Source organism: Rutilus rutilus, assembly GCF_951802725.1.
Source record: "Rutilus rutilus genome assembly, chromosome: 19".
NCBI lineage: Eukaryota > Metazoa > Chordata > Actinopteri > Cypriniformes > Leuciscidae > Rutilus > Rutilus rutilus.
Window position 1 is genome coordinate 8,261,267 of NC_140232.1, and position 23,180 is coordinate 8,284,446.

General features: G+C 37.3%; 1 protein-coding gene across 1 annotated transcript in view; it reads left to right on the forward strand.

The window, feature by feature from the left end:
- plch2a (phospholipase C, eta 2a) overlaps nt 1-23,180 on the forward strand; it is a 138,880-nt gene that overhangs the window by 98,015 nt on the left and 17,685 nt on the right. The window contains exons 4-14 of the mRNA XM_084390345.1: nt 4,031-4,274; nt 4,878-5,007; nt 8,923-9,093; nt 10,931-11,024; nt 12,004-12,207; nt 12,457-12,577; nt 16,260-16,431; nt 19,974-20,081; nt 21,006-21,158; nt 22,628-22,726; nt 23,037-23,137. Coding sequence (XP_084246471.1) covers nt 4,031-4,274; nt 4,878-5,007; nt 8,923-9,093; nt 10,931-11,024; nt 12,004-12,207; nt 12,457-12,577; nt 16,260-16,431; nt 19,974-20,081; nt 21,006-21,158; nt 22,628-22,726; nt 23,037-23,137 — 1,597 coding nt within the window. The remainder of the gene's footprint in view (nt 1-4,030; nt 4,275-4,877; nt 5,008-8,922; nt 9,094-10,930; nt 11,025-12,003; nt 12,208-12,456; nt 12,578-16,259; nt 16,432-19,973; nt 20,082-21,005; nt 21,159-22,627; nt 22,727-23,036; nt 23,138-23,180) is intronic.

Genomic DNA, 23,180 nt, shown 5'->3' on the forward strand with positions numbered 1-23,180 from the left:
TTTTAGGCAAGTATCAATCTTATCTCAGATGCTGTCTCTGAAGAATAGGGCTATCAAACTAATGTTGCAACACTAAGATAATGGAGATCTCAGTCATATCTCACATAAGCTTTAAATTTGATGAGAACAGTTTGAGTTCATATTGAGATCTGAGAACTATTGAGCACTGTTGATTGCAGAATTTGCTATCAGGTAAATCTTAGCATAGTTTGAGATATTGTTTGAGATGTCCTCTGAAACTCTAGAGGGGGCACATGATAGATTACTCTTTTCTTAAGAGAACAAAAATTAGAAGCGGGATACTTAAGAAAGAAGAGAAACTAATCAGACACTACATTGATTTCATTCAGTTTTCTTTCGAATGAGGATCATTCTACATGAATACTTCTATCTATTACAGATGTAATTTGATTGCTCTAACTGTCATGCATATGACTAGAATAGATTAGCGTGTCTGTGTCTTGACCTGCCTCTCTTGCCTTACTATTTCCTGGGGATGTCCTCAACTATCATGAGTTATTGACATTAGGCCTCACAGGGGATGGTTACTTCAGTAGCACAGCCGATGATTCATGTGTAAATGACAGCGCTCATTGTGTCTCACGAGAGGGGATAAAGTTCAGAGTCCCGACATTCCACCGCAGGATGGGGAATTAATCAGCTTCTTAAGTTGAGTCAATTATTCATCAGTCTTAACCGGAAAGATTTCAGTATGCACCAGTTGGTTCATTAAAAAAAAAAAAAAAAATTCATGTGAGATTCATTAGATAACTTTGAGTCTTTGAGCCTTTGAGTATATATACTGCAACAATAAGATCATCTGAGTTTTTACTACCACCTCAATCTGCATTATTTAGCAGCCTAGAGGTCTCCTAGTGGAAATCGCACACAGATGGTACTTTTCATGCTTTTTATACTCGTCTTGTATCTGCTATAGTATAGATAAAAACCTCTTATCTGTATACATAAAGTTGCACCTATCCTTTTGAAAACAGTTGTATAACAACATAAAAACAAAAAGATGCTTACTGTCACATTATGTTCAGTTAGTTTCATTATCATGGACCTTTAGTTTGGTTTCAAGTTTTTCCGCTCCTCATTATTAGTTCATATGTGTCAGCTGTGTTCTATTAATCATCCTAATTTGTGTTTGCTATATAAGTTGGTCCCTCACGTTCATTCTCTGTCCGATCACTGTTACCCTAAAGTCGCGTTTAAAGTCTGGTGTAGAGAGAATGGTGTCGTCTTAGCGGCCCCTAATTTAATAACAAATGATCGTTGCGACGGCAGCGAATCAATCAAAACTAACTTTAGCTGCAAAATAACTTTATTAAAGAACCGCTATAAAGCCAAAACAATCTCTGTTACCGTAAATTTTACGCTTATCTCTGTAAAGCTGCTTTGAAACAATCTACATTGTTAAAAGCGCTATATAAATGAAGATGACTTGACTTGACTTGACCCTACGTGTGTTACCCTGCTGGTTTGCCTTCCTTGTGGATATTTATCATTAAACGTCATGTTGGAACTTGATTCTTCTGTCCTCCTGAACCCACACGTGACAGATGATCGGACCGCCCAAAAAGGACGAACGGGCTAAGTTCGTCGTCCTGGCTCAGGAGAGCCATACCTTTTTTTCTTTTGTCAAGGATTTTCTTTGTTTGGCCATCATCAGCTGCCTGGACGACTAGACCCTAAAGACCCTAGTCCGGATCGGGGCAACGTTCCACCAGCATATCGACCTCCCAGACACCAAAGGGCTGGACTGGAGGGAGACTGCCATTCGGTGTCTGGAGAGTGTCACGTCCCGATTTGGAACCCAGCCAGACCCAGAGCAAACTTCGACCCAAACAACCGAGGAGAAGACACAAGAGCCCCCGCTGATCGAGCAAAACCACCCGCCGCAACGAATGAGCCAGAGCCCGAGGATATGAGGCCAGAGCTTGCCATCGCCCCAGAAGTGGAGTGGCAAGCAAAAATTGGGTATGCACTATATGCGGCGCATTGGGGCGCAGCACCATGGGGGCGCCAAAGTGATAGTAAAAAATTAAATAAAATAAAATATTTTTGGGGTATTTTCTATATGTAGCTGCTACTGTGCATTTCTAAATCATTTCTGCATTTCCTCAATGTTATATAACATTTTAGGGGGGGGGGGGGTAATATCGCGAGCAGGCGGGGGCGCCATGATTGCTGAGCAAGCAGGTACGAGTAGTGAGTTGTCATCGAAAAAGATGGATAAAGCAAAAAAGCTGTCGGGGGCTAAAAATAGAAAAAGAAAGAGGGAAAAGGAGATGGCATGTCAAGGGATGCGACAGCAGCTAAATAAGTGGATGGTGAAAGGCAACAGGTAGTATTTAAAGTGTGACGACTGTGCTTGGAGGCTTGCAAATATTCATGTTAACAGACTAGCTATAACCAGTTCGATGGTAACTTTAAATAACCATTAAATCAAAATAAAATTTTACTCTTATCTGTGAAATAAGCATGTGACCCGTTTCAACTCCACCACTCAAAGAATCGGAATCGAGAATCGATAAGAACCGGAATCAAAAGGAAGGATCTCAATTGGAATCAGAACTGTTTCAATCAAAACAATGCCCAACCCTAATTGTTACATAAACTACATTATAGTTAACAGAGAGGGCTCTAAAGGATCTTTGTAGGCTTACTTTTGCATTTTAAGGCATTATGTTGCATTGGTTATAATGATAATGTTAATGTTTGTCAATTTGTAACTGTTTATTATTTGTTAACATTGTAAAAAATAAAAAAAAGTGTGAATCTGACCAGGGGTGTGAGCCCACGACACCAGGGATTGAGGGAACGGAACGTGAGGACTGGCTAATGGATTTTTATGGAGACTTGTCGGTTCCCACCCTATCCCACCCGGTGCCTGAATCCTTTGTGGACCATGAGAATTTTCTGGCCAAATATTCTGCTTGTTTGTTCAGAAGAACCACTGTTTTTGGACTGGGAGCTTTTATTTTCATTAACCTGCATAGATTGTGTCATTGTGACTGTGGCTTTAGCAAGTCTCCTCTCTCCATCACCACAATGCTCAACCAGTCCTCCAGCCCCATCGCTACTAGATGTCTGCAGCCCTGCGCCGTCTCTGGGGATACCCTGCCAGGCCAGGACGTCGAGCCTGTCCCAGAGGATCCTGCGGCTCCGCCTCTCGCCTTCAACCTCTTCCCTCCATCTCGGCCTGTCGACCTGTCGGCTCCACCCTGATGGCCAAATATACCGAAAGCTTTTGGCTACTTTTCTAAAAGCTGTCTGACTCGTTGCTCCAACTTGCTGTTTCAAAATAAAATATGTCAACACACGAAAGAAAATTATGTTTGTTCATTCATTCCATCAGGTCTTTCTTGTAGCTTATCTTTCTTAACTGCACTTTCTTGTTGTTTATCTTTCTTTCTTTCTTAACTGCATTAACAATTTGTACTGTATAGTTCAATTTAACACACATTAGTATCATTATACAAGAATATTTGAATGAAATTTACAGAAAGCCATGACTGACCAATCAGAATCAAGTAATAAACAGATATGTTGTGTTTTTTTTTTCTCTAAAATCTCATCTTGAAATGTTACATTTCAAACATGGGTGTTTGAAAACAGGCATGTGTTGAATCAGATATCACTCCAGTAGTTGCTAGAATTGCTTTGTTTTTGGGTGGAGGAATGTGCTATTGTAGCATGCTGTTCAGATGTGGCTACTCTTGGCAGACATGATCTGGTTTAAATGAGCACAAATTGATGAATTAAGTGTTTCTAGATGTTGTACATTGGCATTGAAGAGTGTTTAATTTGAGGCAGCCATCTGCTCTTCTCATTTACATGATCTGTTCTTGAGGGACTTCATTACACACCTTCGTAGCATTAGTATTTTGGTGCACGATGATGTTTCTTTGAGATTTTTGCAGCTTGAAGGAAAGTAGAATGTTAATGAACACCTCAGGATTATAGCATAAATGTCATCTCTTTCTTTAACTACTCAGTCCCTGTTGTCTTTTTCTCCTCCCAGTCCCAATTGACTCCATTCGGGAGGTGTGTGAGGGGAAGCAGTCTGAGATCTTCCAGCGGTATGCTGATGGTAGTTTTGATCCCAACTGCTGCTTCAGCATCTACTATGGCGAGCACATGGCGTCCCTTGACCTGGTGTCAGGTACAGGAGAAGAAGCTCGCACCTGGATCACTGGCCTTAAGTACCTTATGGCCGGCATCAGCGATGAAGACAGTCTGGCCAAACGACAACGCACTCGTGACCAATATCCTTTCTAAAGGAGTTTCAATGACAGAAGCTCAATAAAGATGATGCTATCTACCTTACTATCAATCAGATTTTAAGTAGATTGGGAAACATGAACATGTTTGAACTGTCAGCAGAGTTAGATTCTCTGTTGAGGAAACTCCAAAACACAAGTTTCTCATAATTTAGTATTTCAAGCTGTGCTTTTATTAAAGTAGTTCACTACCGTCAACCTATCATTATGAAGACATAGTTACTCTCAAGCTTTCAGAAAAAAAGCAGTTAGCTAGAGTCAAGCTACTGTCCCTGAATCTTCCCAAACCTTATCTGGGAGACGTATAATGCAGTTCAGGATCTTCATCCCTGGGAATCAAATTAATCAGTGAATAGTGACATAGCCTTTTTAACATGCTACTCATTAAAAAAGAAAAGAAAGGAAGATTGTTACGTGAAAAGATACCCAGTTTTGAAAAAATATGAGCTATTGTCATACTTCGGGTTTAGACATTGTTTAGCAAACTCCAACTTTGAATTCTTGTTATGAAACAGTGCTTAACATAATATTTTGTTGGTGGGGGTGCTTGACATTTTATGTTCTCAGACCCTTAACTCTTCCCATTACATGGCTGAAGCAGACCTTCGCAGAGGCAGATAAGAATGGAGACGGTTGCCTCAGCATCAGTGAAGTCCTACAGCTCCTGCACAAGCTCAATGTCAACCTGCCCAGACAGAAAGTCAAACAGATGTTTAAGGTAAGCTGACCACCAGGCCATTACGATCAGGAAAATTGGCAGTGATTGATAAAGACTATAGCCACTTGCCAAATATTGCCAAATCAACTTTTAAGGGTACAACATCTGCAAAGTTACCATGGGCTGTTTTAAAACCAACTGACTACTTTCATCAAAGTGTCTTTACCTTTTACATGCTTGAACCGTCAATATATTTTATGGTTTTTGTTATACTTTTTACATAAAGACACTTTCCCTTTCTGGTCAAAAACGCCCACTTAGACAGGAAAATGTCTGAAATGCCAGGAATCAAATCAAATCATCAAATCAACTTTTATTTATATAGCACAACAAAGGCAACAGTAGCTGGCCATTGTGCTGTACAACAGGATAAATATCTAAAAAGCAAGAAAGACTGTAACAAAATTATAAAGGGAGTTTACATCAAAAACACCAATCAGAAAATTCAAGGTTTTTAACTTAGATTTAAGATCAGACTCTGTGGCTACTAGTCTTAGGGATAGAGGAAGACTATTCCAAAATTTTGGACCAACAATAGAAAAAGCACGGTCACCCCTGGTCTTAAGCCTAGATCTTGGAACCATCAGCAATCTTTGTTGAGATGACCTTAATGATCTAGCAGAGTTATTTAATTTCAAAGATCAGAGAATTTTTCTTTTCCCATACCCACAGATTGTTCAAGTCGTAAGATAAGAATGTTGTGGTCCACCGTATCAAAAGCAGCTCTTAAATCTAAGAGTAAGAGTATCACTCTTAATAAAGCTGACTCAGAAATGTCAAGAATATTGGATCCAATCTTTTCACCATATCCCATCAGAAGATGCCAAAAATGTAAGGTGCTGCCAGCTACGCCATGTTGGATTGTTCCAAAATGTTAGGAATATTGGATCCAAACTCTTCACTAGATCCGTTAAAAGACACCATAAATATTAGTTTAATATAACCCTGAAAGCAATGTGGTGTGTTGGCACTGTATTACTTAGTACTAGTTGGTATTTTCCTCAGCCTTGGAAATTCAAAATCAGCCTAGGAAGAAATTGCAGTAGTTAGAGCTTGGTATTTTGAAAAATCGCTTACCATATTTGGAATGTATACACATGAGACAGTCCTGTATTATCATTGGTCCCATTTATGAAAATACAGATAATTGATTAGCACTGAAGATTTTTGCAAAATGCATAATAAACAGTGTTTGACATATCGACATTCCTTTTTTTTTCTGGGCCACACCATGGCCTTCTTATGGTGTGTATTGTTCCCACTATGCTCCAAAGCATTTTTCCAGGCCGTCTGGATTATTGTGTGAATATGTGATCGACACCTCACATCAGCTGTTTGCAGGTCACTAAGCTTCACACTTCATCAGCATCCACCCCATCTGCTGTAAATGGACACAGATGGCCTTTAGTGTAAGACACAGTAAACCACAGGGGGGCAATCTGGCCCTGCTATCCAACAACAGAGAGTGATGTCACCTTAAGTCTTTGGCCCTGATTTCTCTGGCTTAACCTCATAAACAACCTGTGTGATTCTCTGTGTGCTGGAATCTTCTGTTTGTTTATTAATTGTGTATAAAACTGAAATCAAAATTCGTTTTAGTTTTGTAGTTTTTTTTTATATATATATATATATAATTTATTTTGAAGTTTTTTAAATGCACCATATATCGTTCAAAAGTAAAAAGCCATTACGATTTTTTTTGAAATAATACAATACTTATATTCAGCAGGTTACATTAAATTGATAAAATGTGACAAAAAAAAAAGAGTAAAACATTATAAAAAAAAACAATTTCAAATAAATGCTGTGCTTTTGAACTTTCTATTCATCAAAGAATCCTGAAAGGACAGTGTGTCATGGTTTTTATATATTTAGCAGTATGACCGTTTTTAAATGTGATAATAATTACTACTAATAATTATTCAAATAAAATGAAATAATTGCTTGAGCACCAAATTAGCATATTAATCAAGTGACACTGAAGATTCAGATTTGCCACCACAGGAATAAATTACATTTTAAAATAGATTAAAATTATAAAATATATACAATTTTTATTTTATTTGAATAATTGTAATAATATTTTACAATTTGACTTCGACATGTAATCTGCACCGTTTGTTCTATTGATGTAAATTATACCTCAATTTATGTTGCTTGTTGTGAAGAGGTGTAGGTCTTTTTTCAAACAATTGGATTGGCCTGCCCAATAAAAAAAAGTGGGAAAAAAATGTTTTTACATCTAGAGAACAGATTATCATAGACATGGGTGGGCTTTTTGACAGTAAGTAACCTAGCAATCACTCAGAATACACTAACAGCCTTATGGCAATACCCAGGCTTTTTAAGATTTTTTTTTTAAATGTAATAATTTAATTATAAGTATGTTTATTATATAAAAAGTTCAATTTTTAATTATGTAATGTATTTGTTTGTTTATTATAAGGTCCATAATTTAGATACCTCAGTCCTGTACTCAGATGAAGTGATGCCATCTCCTCGGAGGGAGCAGTGTGAATGCGGCTCTTCTCGGCATCTTCAGTGTTTGTGACCTGTTTTCACGATTCTCACCATAAAGCACCAATTCTCGGCGCTTAGCTCAGGGTTTATTACATCCTCCACGCCTCGGCTCACCGCAAGCCTTTGTGTGTGTGTGTTTGACTCAGCAGCTCTCCGGATCAGCGCTGGCGTCTGAGTCTGGGATTCAGTGAGCTGAGAAAACGTTTCTGGGCTCTTATGGGCTGAGAGCTGTAGGAGAGATGTGGAGTCGTTGTTTTTTTAGGGGTTTGTCTTCTCAGCAAGGCAGGGGTTTAATTGTGATAGTGGGTTGCTGTTATTGAATTATCCATTTCTCCAGTTGATTGAAGAGCTGCTGGTTTATCCTCCATCAGCCAATGATCAGTGACTGAAGTCATGCTTTAGGAAGCAAATACCCACAACTGTTCATTACTCTATTTTCACTCAAGAAATAGCACACGAACTAAAATGGTTACAGTTCATAAACCTTTGGATTAGAGGCATATTTGTGGTATTTTCTGTAAGAGGATCTCTGTATGTAGAAAGTGATGAGCCGTTTATTTGCGTGAAATATCTTTTTAAAAATGAAATTTCAGATATGAGGAGGCTAACTGTAAAATGTTTAATAAAAAATTCAGGAGAATATGCCATATGATTTTCTGTAACAAAATTAGCAGTATGTAAAAAGTCATCCAAAAAGAACTGTACACTTATTACAGAAACAGTTATTACAGTTACAATCCCCTGGAGCAACCAGGGTTTAAATGAATAGTTAATTCAAAAATGTATTTTTTCCCCCATTATTTACCTAATGTGACAAAAGAAGTAGATTGGCAAAATGTTCACATTGCTCTTTGCAATATAATGAGAGTAAATCGATATGCTCACGGTCAAACTACAAAAATTACAAAAAGGCATAACCTGTACACTACATTCCAAGTCTTCTGAAGCGGTGCAATAGCTTTATGTGAGAAACCAAAATAATTGTAGTCGTTATTTTCTAAAAATATTCCCCTTCCCCACAGTTACGAGGCACGTAAGAACCTCGCTGTTAGGCATCATTAACATGAAAAATGGAATCTTGATATTTGAATATATGCAGTGCAAGTAAGGTAAATTGTAATCCGTTTCTCCCACAAAAAGCCTTATAGCGTATGACTTCAAAAGATTTGGAATACCACGCATGAGTCATATAGGCTACTTTTATGGTTCTTTCATGGTGGTTTTCCCTGTTTTTCTGAACTTGACAGCCCCTGGACACTATATGCTTTTGTTGTATGGAACAGAGCAGCATGAACATTCTTTTAAACGTCTTCTTTTACAATGTTACTTACATGGCAAACAGTTTGATTCACCTTGATGTTCTTTCACTCCAAATTTCTCCATCTCTGATTTTAGGAGGCAGACACTGATGACAACCAAGGCACTTTGGGATTTGAGGAGTTCTGCTCTTTCTATAAGATGATGTCAACACGGCGCGATCTCTACCTGCTGATGCTCACCTACAGCAACCATAAAGACCACCTGGATACAGATGACCTCAAACGCTTCCTTGAGACTGAACAAAAGGTGAGGCGTGGTTGGCAGGTAAAATCCACTAGTAAGATAAAAAATAAAAATAAAAAAAATGCTGCAGGTACTGTGAAGCATCAGTCATGCATGTTGTTTTCACGTCTTTTTAACTCAGGCACATCATTTGATAAGCTCAATGAAAATACAATGTGACCTTTTCATGCTAATGGGCGTTTATAGGCTTTTTCTCAACATTTTGGAAAGACTGTCCTCACACACCCTCAAATCCTTCTCTTTTAGAAGTCAATGAAGCTTTGCTAAGGGGGGCAGCTTAAGATTTATTTGAATTTGTATTAGTGGCCTGAAACACTACTTAACACATTACCAGTACATTAACACTACTTAGTACATTAACAGGTTATTCACACTGAAAAATAAAATGTACATTTGCAGTGGTTATGAAATTCTCTGAATTTCATAAATGAGTGACCTTGTATAAACATAAATATTTCAATTTGAGAATTTGGAATAAGTATGGACCGTCTTCAAATGATGGGCATCTACATGCTGTCAAATGATGAATCAATTGATTATAACATTTTAATTCTAAAAATATAAAACACTGATTAAGGTTAATGAAGAAAGCGTTGCGTTACCAACCGTGCATTATGTGTGACATTGAGAGACTACTTGGTATATTTGAACTTAAAAAAAAATTATCACCATATCTCCTTTTAAATTGAAGTTGTAAAGGTAATAATATGGTGTTAAGTAAATGCTAAACTGAACTGGGGTGCGTTTCGCGTACAACAACATAACTCGCTGCTTTGCTACCATAGTACAATGCATCGTTGAAGAAATCAACTAGCAATCACGATATTGGTAGTTCAACCACGTTGGTTAATGATGTCACACAAGTGGTGGAGTAAAAACTACTTTTAATTAATATGTTTGTGTACGTCATAACATACAATTGATTGCATGTCATAACTGATTTGTGATTTAATTAGAATATTACATTCATCTCAAGTGAATTGATATGTTAACAACTATGAATGATATTTAATTCTATTCTAATGTTCATTAACCTACAGTATGGAACCTCATTTGTAAAATCAACTCTAATGGTAAATTTTCATATTACTTCAACTAGCAAATCAAAAATCCACTTGATGTTTGATTCAAGTGGTGTTTAAAGTAAGTGGTTGACAGAACGCTGATGTTTAAGGCGGTCATTAAAATCTCATTAAAAGTTTAAAAGCATTCATGTACAGCATTATAAAGTACTAGCATGCAGTCAAATTGAAATTAAACATACACCATGAACTATCGAGGAAATTAGCATTTAAAGCAAATGGTATCATTCAGAGTGACCTTTTCTTCATGATAACACTCCACTCTCATTTGCCTCAAGTAGTTACCAGCAGGAAAAAAGTGGCTCTTATTAAACAGCATTGTTAGTTTCTAAATGGACTGAGCAAAATAGAGCTGAGAATAAAGTAGACCAATCCCTTTAAGTTCCACTAGCAGCTAATCATCAACAACGATGTTGATGTACTGCACAGTTTACTGCGATTCCGTATCCACAGCTGGCAGTATCCCTCCATCCTCCACTGCATTAGCTGGAGGAAATATCTAACACTGATTGGCGTGGATGGGAATCTCATTGACTAATCAGTCCATTTAAACGCCAGCTGTCAGGCGTCACAATCGACTCCAGAGGGGAGATGGGCTAGTTGTGTGAGGATGGCTCCCTGTGGTGTTATTTATCACACATTTCATTTGTAATATGAATAAAAATTGGCTGTAACTGTATTAAATGCATGCTTTTCACATTTGTAAGTGTTTAATCATTCACTTGTTCATCTTTCTTCACTGTTTGTTTGTGTTTCAGATGACCAGTGTCTCAAAAGAGCACTGCCTCGAAATTGTGTCCAAGTTTGAGCCTTGTCCTGAAAACCAGACACTGGGTGTCCTGGGGATTGACGGTACGGATGTTTTATTTCTAAAATTGAGTTGCTCAAATGTTACTTTTTAAGAGGTCAGGAGGTTTAAAGTGTGGTCACATTCCTTTCAATGGGAATCCACAAAATGGACCATTTTTACAACCTTTAATGACACCTTTATTTTTAGTTGTTTATATTTAATTTTTTAAAATATTATTGTACATTTATGGCACATATATTACTTGGGAATTAAATTACAGATTGACTGGTTAACGCTGCTCTAGAGAATTTCTAATACAACGGCTGAGGGAGTGATGGCAAATTTGACATTTTTCTCTCTTCTGACAAAATCTCTCTCTATATATTTTGGAAAGTCTTAGAACTCAAAAATGATGTTTGTTGTAGTTTCCGAAGTGTATCCAACTATGATGACTTCTGCTTCTGAGAAATCTGGAAATGTAAAAAGTTGCCCATTTCACATCAGATTTAATTCACTCGAAAATGAAAATTCTGTCATCAATTCAGCAACAAATTGGTAGTTGTGAGGACTGTCAATGGAGGGAAATAAATCGCTCAGATTTCCTTAAAAATATTGTCAATTGTGTTCCGAAAATGAACGTAAGTCTTACTGGTTTGGAAAGACATGAGGGTGAGTAATTGATGACAGTATTTTCATTTTTGAGTGAACTAACCCTTTAACCCAAACCCTGTGTAAATTTATTAAAATCAGGTATTAATTGATTTGTTGTGGTAGTTTTTTAACCACACTGTTCAAAATCAATCGACACTGAAAGCTTGCTGTCCCATTGTTCAGTGATAAGTTCATTTCTTTCTATTAACTACTTTGAATTGAATTGCTGGTGATGAAAATCAAGTTGAAACTTGACAGAAATTAACAGGTTATAACAAAATGACTTTTTTACATAGGTAGATTCTTCCGTTTTCAAGACTACATTTTTCTTTGTACTGCATCAACTAATGTTGACAGGAATTCACAATCTCCTCTAACTGTACCCCACAGGTTTTACAAATTACATGCGCAGTCCTGCTGGGGACATCTTCAACCCTGAGCATTACGAGGTTAACCAGGATATGACGCAGCCACTCAGTAACTACTTCATTGCTTCCTCCCACAACACCTACCTGATGGGCGACCAGCTCATGTCCCAGTCTCGGGTGGATATGTACGCCTGGGTGCTTCAGGCCGGCTGCAGATGTGTGGAAGGTAAGACTGGCCTGATTTTCTATAGTGCTTTTTAGTGCTGCATCTTAAATAAGTGAATGAATTTTCCACAGTTTGTGATCCAAACTATTCATGAGAAGCAAAGCTCTGTGTGTGATTTGTAAAATATGCTGTAGTATTCTTGAGAAATACAAAGGAAAAAGTATAAATTACTGTACATGTACATTTATTTAATTCATTTAAATGAATCCATTTAATAAATTTTAACTTTGTTTTATTATCATCCTTTAGTGGATTGCTGGGATGGGCAGGATGGAGAACCAATCGTACATCATGGCTACACCCTGACTTCCAAAATCCTTTTTAAAGATGTTATTGAGACCATCAACAAATATGCATTCATCAAAACCCAGTAAGAGACATCGGCTATATTGGATATTAACTGATTCAGAAGGTTATAGGTAGTGGTCGACTGAGATATAAACAACTAACAACAAGCCAGACTTTGAGACTTTTTTTAAGCTGAGAAGAGCAAAACAAAGTATGTATAATTATTTCGAGTCAGTCTTTTTGTGAGGAAATGCAATTCTTAGTGTTATTATGATACGGGCCAAGCACCGACGCTGCTTCTTCCGCCATGAAAGTCTAAGCTAAGGCAGCCCACAGAACCACTTGTGGAAAAGTTATGAAATTTGGCACACAGATACCATAGCAAATTGGGAGTCTCTAACTCAAACCCCTCAAGCGCCACCAACTGTCCAAATTTTCACTAATGTTTATGCAAATAACTTTTGAAATGTAAGGGCTAGAAGCAAAATAGAAACAAAAATGTTTCCTCTGATTCTTTGGCTCAAGACAGTTCAAATGCAACCTATGATGTCATTTTCCATCATGAAAATTATTCCGTAATTTTGAATTTTATGGGTTTTAACTCCTAGACTGCTGCTCCAAATTTCACGAAAATCGAATCAGATCAACTTCAGACCATGCCGACAAAAAGTTATGGAATTCAAGTTGATTTCGTCAAACCGTTCATGTTAATGGCTTTTTCTTATTCTTTTTAGTTGCACAATTAAAGGTGCATTGCGCAACTTCTCATGTTAAAAATACCCGTTTTCTAACCCATACATGCTTAAACAATTGCCTGATGGGCTGACTGAGCCCTTCTCTGATCACTGCGATTGCCTCTATAATCCTGTACAGTAAAATAAATAAGAGGGATTCGGGTCGGAATCTGAGACTGGGCGTGACGTCATGCGCGTTCACGGCACGCTCATATGTCTGGCAGGTTTGTGATTGTGTATGCGCCGACGCCGCCATTCTCCGTAGAAAATGGATTCTAAGAGACCGGCTTGTAGTTCATTTCAAACACCAACGCAAACTCCACGTAAGATAAAAAAAAAGAGAACTTTTGTCTAGTGCAACCAAAAGGTCCAAATTGGAGTCAGACAGGCGTCGGGGTAAGACGAGAGTAAACATAGGGAAGGCTTTCAACAAATGGAGAGATCTCCGGTCTGCTCTAGGGCTCAAACGGGATCCTCAGTTGGCTTTTTTCTTGATAAAAAGGTAAGATATATCCCATTCTCTAATGTCTGATACGGCCAATAATGACAATAAATGACGATCCATAAAATGTGTAATGCTTTAGCGTAAGCTAGATAAATGTACAATCGGAATAGGTTTTACTAACTTACCATTGTCAGTGATCAGGTTCAGAATGATTGTGATATAAAATGCTGATATATACGTTAGATACTTAGACACAAATTTTGAGCAAATTACTGCTTAATTACGATGTATTGCTATTGGAATATGCTACTTAGCTGATCAATAAAACAGGCTAAACCCCCGCAAATCTTCGGCGGATTAGCCTGTTTGGCTTTTATGGTAACGTCATAGTGCCACTTGATTGTTTATTACCTTGAGACATTTGGGTGTACTTTGTTGACCGACTGTGTATGGTATGGTATCATGATTACAATTTTGAGCTTTTACAAAGTTATAACTTATATTGTTCATGAACGTGTTTCCATAATAATAGTCATAAGTGGATACAGTAAACACATAACACAGTTCAACATGGAGATAGATGGGAATAAAAAACGAAGTTTTCTACTACCCCCATTTTTTCCCTCACACATAAGTGTGTTATTTACTCAATTGCCTTTCCTTTCACATATTTTAAATTACTTGCAGATTTAAAACTTTATTACCTCTGAAGACATTATGATTGTAAACAAAAGATTTGTGCGGCTGATGCTCCTTGGGTTATGACCAGCTCGAGCTCGTGCAAGCGTGCGTGTGCGTGTGGTCCGTGAGCGTGCACACCTCTGGTTGCAGTTTCGCTTGCCGCCAGAGGGGGCGTAGTTCTGCGAAAACTCAGACTCTCGCGCAATGCACCTTTAAATACATATACAATTATTATTATTATTATTATTTTTACAATTTCTGTATCTGTGAACAAATTACAATAATGAGATAATTAAAGAGAAATCATAAGAAGCTGCTAAAACACTTTAATCTTTTATTTATAAAAAAAAAAAAGTATTATCTTGCCATATAATATATGCATGCTTAATATATAGATGTATATAGATGTATGCTTAAATTATGTGTCTACACACACACACACAAACACATACATATATATTTTGCTTTTCCGGGGTATATATGAGAGACGACAACTATTACTCTGAAGTTTCAGTCCTGAAGGTTTATGTGCCTGACAGCTGGCAGTGAAGGACAATCAATGCTAGCCCACAGTCACGCTGTTTTTTTAATATCCCATTCTCTGAGCCTGACGACAGCACTGTTGAGCAGAGGGTCTAGGGAAAGTGTGAACGTGTGTGTCCACATGAACATTTCACACTGACAGCTTGTTTCTACATGACTTCCTCCATCGCTATGAGTTTCAGGTGTTGTTGTTGCTAAAGGTCATAATGCAATGAAGCCGCACACTGTTAAGGCTTCTTGTAGGTCGCAGTAAACAAAAAACGATTTTTTGATAATGTGTCACTCATATGTCAGATGTGATATGCATCTGTTATGTGTATATTTGGCTTTCCATATTAGCATGTTTTTTTTATAGATTGCAATGGCAGTAAAAGTACACATTTACAGCAGTAAAAATCTGTCAGTTAGCAGTATCTATGGCTATTTGCTTTCACTTATGGATCTAGGTTTCTTGTACCAAAAATAGTGTTTTTCACAAATAGAGTACGAAATAAGACTTGAAATCACTGAAAATAATTATTGCTTAACTATCAGAAATGTTGTTTTTCCACCTCAGATAAGGATACAACTAAATATTACATGAGCTGTTTTATTTTACTGTATATTAAGCCATAAAGAATGTTCTGAAGATTTCTGCATAAGCTATTTGAAGCTTTGGCCACCTTTTTTTAATTGTAAGCTGTTGTTTTAAAGGTACATTAAGCGATTTCTGAGAAACACTGTTGATATTTTAAATCAACCCAAACACACACATCCCCTCCCTTCATTGCTCCACCCCCAAAATGCATGAACACGCAAAGCAAGAGTGGATGTCTCTTTATCATAGCTGAAGCGAGGCAAAATAATGCTTAAATAAAGAGAAGATGACCAAAGAATGACAAGGAAGAGGAAAAAATGAACATACAGTACACAAGAGTATATAGCCTACAAGCAAGAGCTCCAGACAACCACAACAAACGATGCTCCAGACAAACAATACTGTCCTGTTACTATAGCTAACATTACAGCAACATTTTGGTTCTGTGAAACATAGCGAAACCAATGTTCCTCATGTATGTAGCAGAATCAACGCAACCTGAGCATCCATTTTCAACCATCTGTCTTTCTACAGTCTTTGTTCAAATCTCTCTCTTGCTCACTCTCTCTCCTCCTCCCTCATGAGTGGACACGCCCCCTACTGCTGATTGGCTAAGAGTGTTTTGGTGCTCGAGCCAATCCACTTTTAACAGCGTTTCTCAGGAAACGCTTACTACACCTTTAAGCCTTCTGTCTCAAACCTGAATGACATTTTAAGTCTTTTTATTAGCCTCACTATTATCATAGATCTGTAAATGCATGTTTTTGGACTATTATTTCCTCAGGTATCCAGTGATTCTGTCCATCGAGAATCACTGCAGTGTCCCTCAGCAAAAGAAGATGGCTCAGTATCTGACTGAAGTGTTTGGTGATAAATTGGACGTATCCTCCATCCCCACAGACCCATCTGGAGTCCTGCCTTCACCTGAAGACCTAAAAGGCAAAATACTCATCAAGGTAACTGTCTAAACATTTTTTTTACAAATTTTCATTCAAAAGCAGCAAATTTATGGTTATTTTCAGATGATGACTGCACTCATGATGTAAAACAAGCATGGTGTAAAACTAATTATTTGTATAAACATACACAGTATAATAAACTAACAACATAAATTAAGCTACTAGAATAGAATGTAAAAATATGCTTTCAATTTATTTTTATGCAAATTAAACAAGTGCATGGTATTAAAAATTTACTATTTTATTTTATTGTTTTGGTGCTTAATATGTTACTTATTTTTCTCTGAAAATTGTATTATGTGTAATCTTTTACCAAAGAATAAGAGAAATGTCTGCTGTTGTTGGTCGTTTTCTAGAACAGCAAAACCGTAGAGTCTTAATGATAAAAAATCAATTTTCTGAAGTCCAGCCCTCTCCTGTGCTTTTAATAAAGTGTGAGGTTTGGAAATTGGGCCGTAGATAGAGCAGCTCGGCAAGCGAGTTGGCGCTATAATTGGAAGGCAGACTGACGTTCCCACTAGAAAGTGAATCCTGAACTGTAAACTGGGCCAGCCGGTCGTATTGACAAATTGCTCGGCACAGGCTGTGAATCATGGAGCACGTGGCTCCTGGGAGCCCAGAAAACAGACTGTGTGTTATAATGCACTCTCATCGCAGCTCAATCGTTGAATTTGACTGGTATTTTGCTTTGTTACCGTTGAACAAGGCTATAATATATACTTAAATGTTTTCAGTTCACTACTACCCAAAAATGAAAATTCTGTCACCACCCTCATTTCGTTTCAAACTTGTATGAATTTCTTTCTTCCGAGGAACACAAAAAAAGATGTTTCGAAAAATGTTGGTAACGATTCCCATTGACTTCCTTTTCTATGGACAAAACAATTCAATGGAAGTCAACGGGAACCAAAACTCTTTGGTTATCAACATTCTTCAAAATATCTTCTTTTGTGTTCTGCAGAAGGAAGAACAGGTTTCATATTTTGCAACAACATAAGGGTGAATAAATTATGACAGAATTTCCATTTTTGGGTAGAGTATCCCTTTAGGTTTAATTGTTAAATTTTGTTTCATTTTACGTAAAACCAAATTAGTGCAAAAGTTACAACACTTTGAATTTAATCCCTGATGATGAAAATCAAAAACGAATCAAATTGGGTAGAGAGATAAATTACAGTGTGTTAATGCAACGTCAAAGCCAATAAAAGCAGCAACTAACAGCACACACTAAATCTAATTACAGATATAGTTTGACCCTCTATTGATTTACCCATTTCTGTCTATCTATCACTGGCCTCTTTCTGTTAATGTCCCTGTCAATATCAGTGCTGCATCTCTGTAGTACATACATTAGTGCTGTTCTGTGCACTTCAATCATACTATTTACTGATAAAGCACTGTAAGAACCGGTGTGTCCCCTGGGGTTTAATTGTCTTGTAAGATGCTGTTACTTCTATAACACCCTTGGGCCAGAAACATTCTCTACAGAAATGCCGATAAAAATGCATTTAGTATAGCAAGCAGGCAGTCCCATTATATGTACTTGCATCATGCGTTCGTGCAGTTTCTTTCAAATGTCTGGCTGCTTCCAAAATAGCAAACTCTCTAAATAAGTTCTTTTGAATAAGTAATTACTTAAATACCGCTAAAAAAGTATGTTTTATATACTATACATGTGTGTTGTATGAATGTTATCTGGACACACTACATTCGCCATGTTATCATTGTCATGTGACCTTCCAGTGTTAGTTACATTGCTTCACTGCCATTCATATTCCAATTGTACATTAGATGCCCACTTCAGAATCTCATCGAAAGTCATCCCAGTACTTATAGTCATCTCCTATACTGTTTTATGGATACTATGAATTCAGACATAATACTAAAAAAGTGACATAATAATCTTTATACGTAATAGGTAATCAGACATAATAATCTTTTCACATACTGTTTTTCACCTACTGTATAGTAGGGCAGTTTGCGGGTAAAGCAGAAGAGAAAACTAAATAAGAATAAGACAATTTACGCTAATAACTACTATAGCCCCACTTGTGGTAAAACTGACCATGCAACATGTACTTGTGTTGGGTTATAAATTGCATCATGATGAACACAAACATGAAATCAAGCTTTGGTAGCTGAAAACATTTGCTTTCAAACATTTGTGTATAGATGCTAGTAGAGATTTTTTGCTACAAGAAACCAAGGGTCAGATTTACTAACAGCTTACGCCAGCGCAAACCCTCTTTAGGCATTAAATAACTAATGTCAGGATTTACTAAAGGCACGCAGTGAAAATTTTGCTCTGAAAAGGCGTGGACAGTTATTTTTGCGGCTGACCTTATTGCATATGCATTTGTAGGAGTTTCCCATTCAGACGCAAAATGTATGTGAGGAAAGTTTTTAAATGTATCATGCAAGCTGATTTACTAAGGTGTGCGCTAGTTAATTCACTGGTTTTTGCGCCATTATTTACTGCCCAAAGCATGTCTTAAACCAGACGCTAATTTGGGCAGCTCTTGCGTTGGTCATTATGGAAATGATCCGGCTGCATCTGTGTTCTTTAATTTGTCGTCAGTAGATCGCGCACAGAACTTTCCATTTCCATCAGCGTTTTCTTTTTTTAATTGCGCTCTCACGCTAATTTGCCCTGTTTTGCATATCTGGCCCCAACTCTTCCGATTACTGCCAATGTGTCCTTGCACTGTGTCCTAATGTAATCACTCTGGTTCTACTTGCACCTCTCAGAGCGGGATTCGAACCAGCATTTCTGGCATGGAAGGCAAGCGTGCTAACAAGGACGCTAAAGACCAGAGCATCTAGAGTCAGATGCTAATGCGCCTCTTGGGGCCAGGGGAGTGAGGTATACTCGCACAGCTCTTACTAGCTTGCCTCTGGTACACTCGCCCCCCTAAACCTCACTCCCATCCGGGTCACGGCACCAATGTAACCCCTTCATTTCTACTCGCAACGCTCCAAGCAGGATTCCAACTGCCGGATCTGGCATGGGAGGCGAGCGCGCTAACAAAAAACGCTTAAGACCGCAGCCTCTAGAGTCAGTCGCTAGTGCGCCTCGAGGCCAGGAGAGTGAGGTCTACATCTCTTTCTAGCTTGCCTCCGTTACACTAACATTTCCTGAAAAAAAAACAAATTCTTACTGCACTTACTGCACCGTTTGAAAAAGTAAGATGTTTAACCTACAGCTGTGCGGAATACGATTTTGGGCCATGTTATATTTCACTGTAGGTTAGGAACTGGATTCCAGAGTATTTTTGTTAGTGTCATCATATTATAGTTTATGAATGGTAGAAAGTGATTGCTCATTAAAACCACCTAATCAGCACCAGAAAGACATAAATGATGTTTACTTGCCTTGATGATGTCTCAAAGGCCGCATTTAGTTCTGCAACATTAGTGTCAACAAAGGAATTACAAAAATAATAGGTGTGTTCGACTTTGTGCTGCTAATCAGTGTCTAACTTAAAGCTGTGCATGTTAGTTGAAATTATGCTGACATATAATTTTCACATGTTTTCTAGGGTAAAAAACTGGCTGCAAATATAGACGAGAACGCAGAGGAGGGGGATGTGTCTGATGAAGACAGTGCAGATGAGATGGAGGACGACTGTAAGCTGATGAATGGAGATGTAAGTAATGTTAGATGATTATATGGTGTATTTTAAATTATACTTAATGGAAAAAATTTATTAACTTTAAGTAATCCGATCAAACAATGAGAGAGTAGCTAATGTTCATTCAACACACTGGAAATAGAAGGGCAAATCGAGTGCATTGTGGGATACAGTATTCCATGCTGTCCGCTGTTATATTATACACTGCACATTTTGGCAAATGTAGTAGGTCATTCATATACAGAATATGCTATATAATTTATAAATATAAGATTTTAGTATTATGAACTCTGATGAAACATTTATTTCTTCAAGAACTCTGATTGTGTATTTTTAATTAAAATACTAATACTACAAAAACTATAGTAATAGTAATAGGAATGAGAGGTTTTTTTTTCACATTATAGAACTATTACTAACAGTTGGTGGAGCTATTTAATGTGTTTATTTATTATGAAAATAATGTCATTAGTCTTCACTTTCTAAATGCAAAATATAATGTGTTTTATTATTATTGTTTCATTTAGGGTTAAAATATCCCCTAGACATATTCTTGAAAGTTTAAGGAGAATTACCCTAATCCTCAATTCTTCAAGTCCTTCTATGTCTGGCATGTTATTTTAGCAGCACATTTCAATCGTACTGCTTGCAAAAGGCTCTTAGAGAAACCTCAAAGGCTCATACATTTTAGATGAAAGTTCCTCTCTCTTTTAAGTGCCGTAATGTAAAAATAAAGGAGGCATTTTTGTAAGTGAATATTTGTCATGAATTTTTCTGTGTGTAAAATTGGGTCAAGGAAGTTGAACTGACCTGGATATTTTGATGAATTCATATTTTGACCTTGATGTTCTCTGTAGAAAGCTGAAGATGCTATTGCAATGCTAATTTTAAGGCGAGGTCCATTCAAATTCAGTTCTCTCTGTGTCTCCCACTTCCCAGACATCTATGAACAGGAAGCAGGCGGAAAATGTTGCAAAGAAAAAATTAGACAACCTCATGAAGGAGTCAAAGATTCGTGACCGGGAAGATCCAGACAACTTTACCATGGCAGCCCTGCCGCCCACGGGAAAACATGACAAATCACCGCAGAAGGTTAATACGCTGCTGTACTTGACCCAAACTGCTTACATGTCACTCCTCCTTTTCCAGGAGAGGAAACGTTGCCACATTTACACACTGCAAAAAAATCATGTTCTTACTCAGTATTTTTGTCTTGTTTTCCAGTACAAATATCTAAACATTCTTAAATCAAGGAATTTGTACTGGAAAACAAGACAAAAATACTGAGTAAAAATTTTAATTTTTTTTACAGTGGTATTCCATTCTATTTTCTATTCTATTTCAATGCACTTGGGTCATTATAGTTATAGTTAATCATCAATTTATACACCTATTATTTAGAGCAAAAATGAAATTACCTAAATTATCCTAAATGTCAAATTACATATAATAAGCTGACCATTTTTAAAACTAATCTTGGTAACACTTTATTTTTATGGTCCCTTTTGAACATTCTGTTGACTATAATTAACGTTGCACCTACATGTCAACTAACTCTCAGTAGAGTATTAGTAGACTGGCTGCTTAATATCTGCTAACACTTTATTGTGATGGTCCTTCAACAGACATTCTACTGACTATAAGTAACTTTGCGCAACTCCATGTCAACTTATTCTACTAACCTTAACCCTAGCAGTCTACTAATACTCTACTAATACTCTAATGAGAGTTAGTAGACATTTAGGTGCAACGTTACTTATAGTCAACAGAATATGTTAAAGGGATCATCAAAATAAAATTAAACCCTAATATTTACAATAATTGACCATGATAATCATTATTTCTGACAAAAAATACTGTAGTTAGTTCTCTTACTTTACCATGCTCTTACCTTTAACTCATTTAAACTGTTCAGCAAGTACTTTAATTAGGTTAGTTCTGCCCTTGTACAGATATGTATAATGTGGTTATTTAAGGACTTACTTGAGGCCTAATATTTAAATAAGACAACTACACAGGACTGCTACACTGCCGTCCTTGACGGCCCACAGAGAAATAGGCAAAGGGGGCAATATGATATATTTTTGTAGCATTTTCCCCTGAAGTCCACCCTCTCCCAGTCTATTTAAGACTTCTAAATCTAAATGACCTATGTTATAGCTAAGTAGCTAAGTTAGTTCACACTGTCATTCATCAAGGTGGACCAATTTGCATATTTGAATAATGGGTTTATGTGTAAATGTGGATGATCATATATTATTTGCAGCTTATTTGTCTTGCATAGGAAGGACATTGAAATAAATTTCTTTTGTTAGTGTTAGAGGATGTCTACAGTACAATTAACCATTTGGAAAGAGCAAGAACAATCCTGTTTGAATAGGTTGCTACCGCCACCTAGTGATCATTGTGTCAAAGAATAAGTCTGTTGTCCATCCACGGCAGAAAGTGTATCTATTGTTACTGTTTAACTGTCATGATAATGTCTAGAGTATATTTGGTATATTTAGTGTATGCACCCCTGTCCAGATTTTCACTGCTATACGTCTATATTTTGAATTCAGGGGAAAGCAGAAGACAGTACTGACACTGGAGATGAGGCCAACGTCGGTGGCAACAAACGTGTGTCTAAATCTTTCATGGGGAGCTTTTCCAAACGCAAGGTACTTACAGATTACTTAGCAAATGCACCCACATTCAACAAAACAATGTTTCTTCCCATAACAACACACTGCACACACTGAAAAATACATCCTCTACTGCATAGATCAATTATTCATACTGAATGAATGATTAATAGAAATAATAAAATGTGTGTATACAGCTCACTGGAATACTTGATTCAGCTGTGTAATAAATGCTTTGTGAGTCCTGGCCACCCATTCGAGGTTTATTTTCCAATAGTGTTCTGCAATCTCTTACATATTGACTTAATTAACATTACATCACCTCAACTCCATCTGTGCACTGTAGAAAAAGACGAGTAAACTGAAAAAATCCTCCAGTTTTGAGGATACGGACACCGATCAGGAGAGCTCGAGTGGGGCGTCTAAAGCACCAGCGCATCACAGCAGGTACCATTAGAACTGTTCATGATGTGTGAATTTATACAGTATA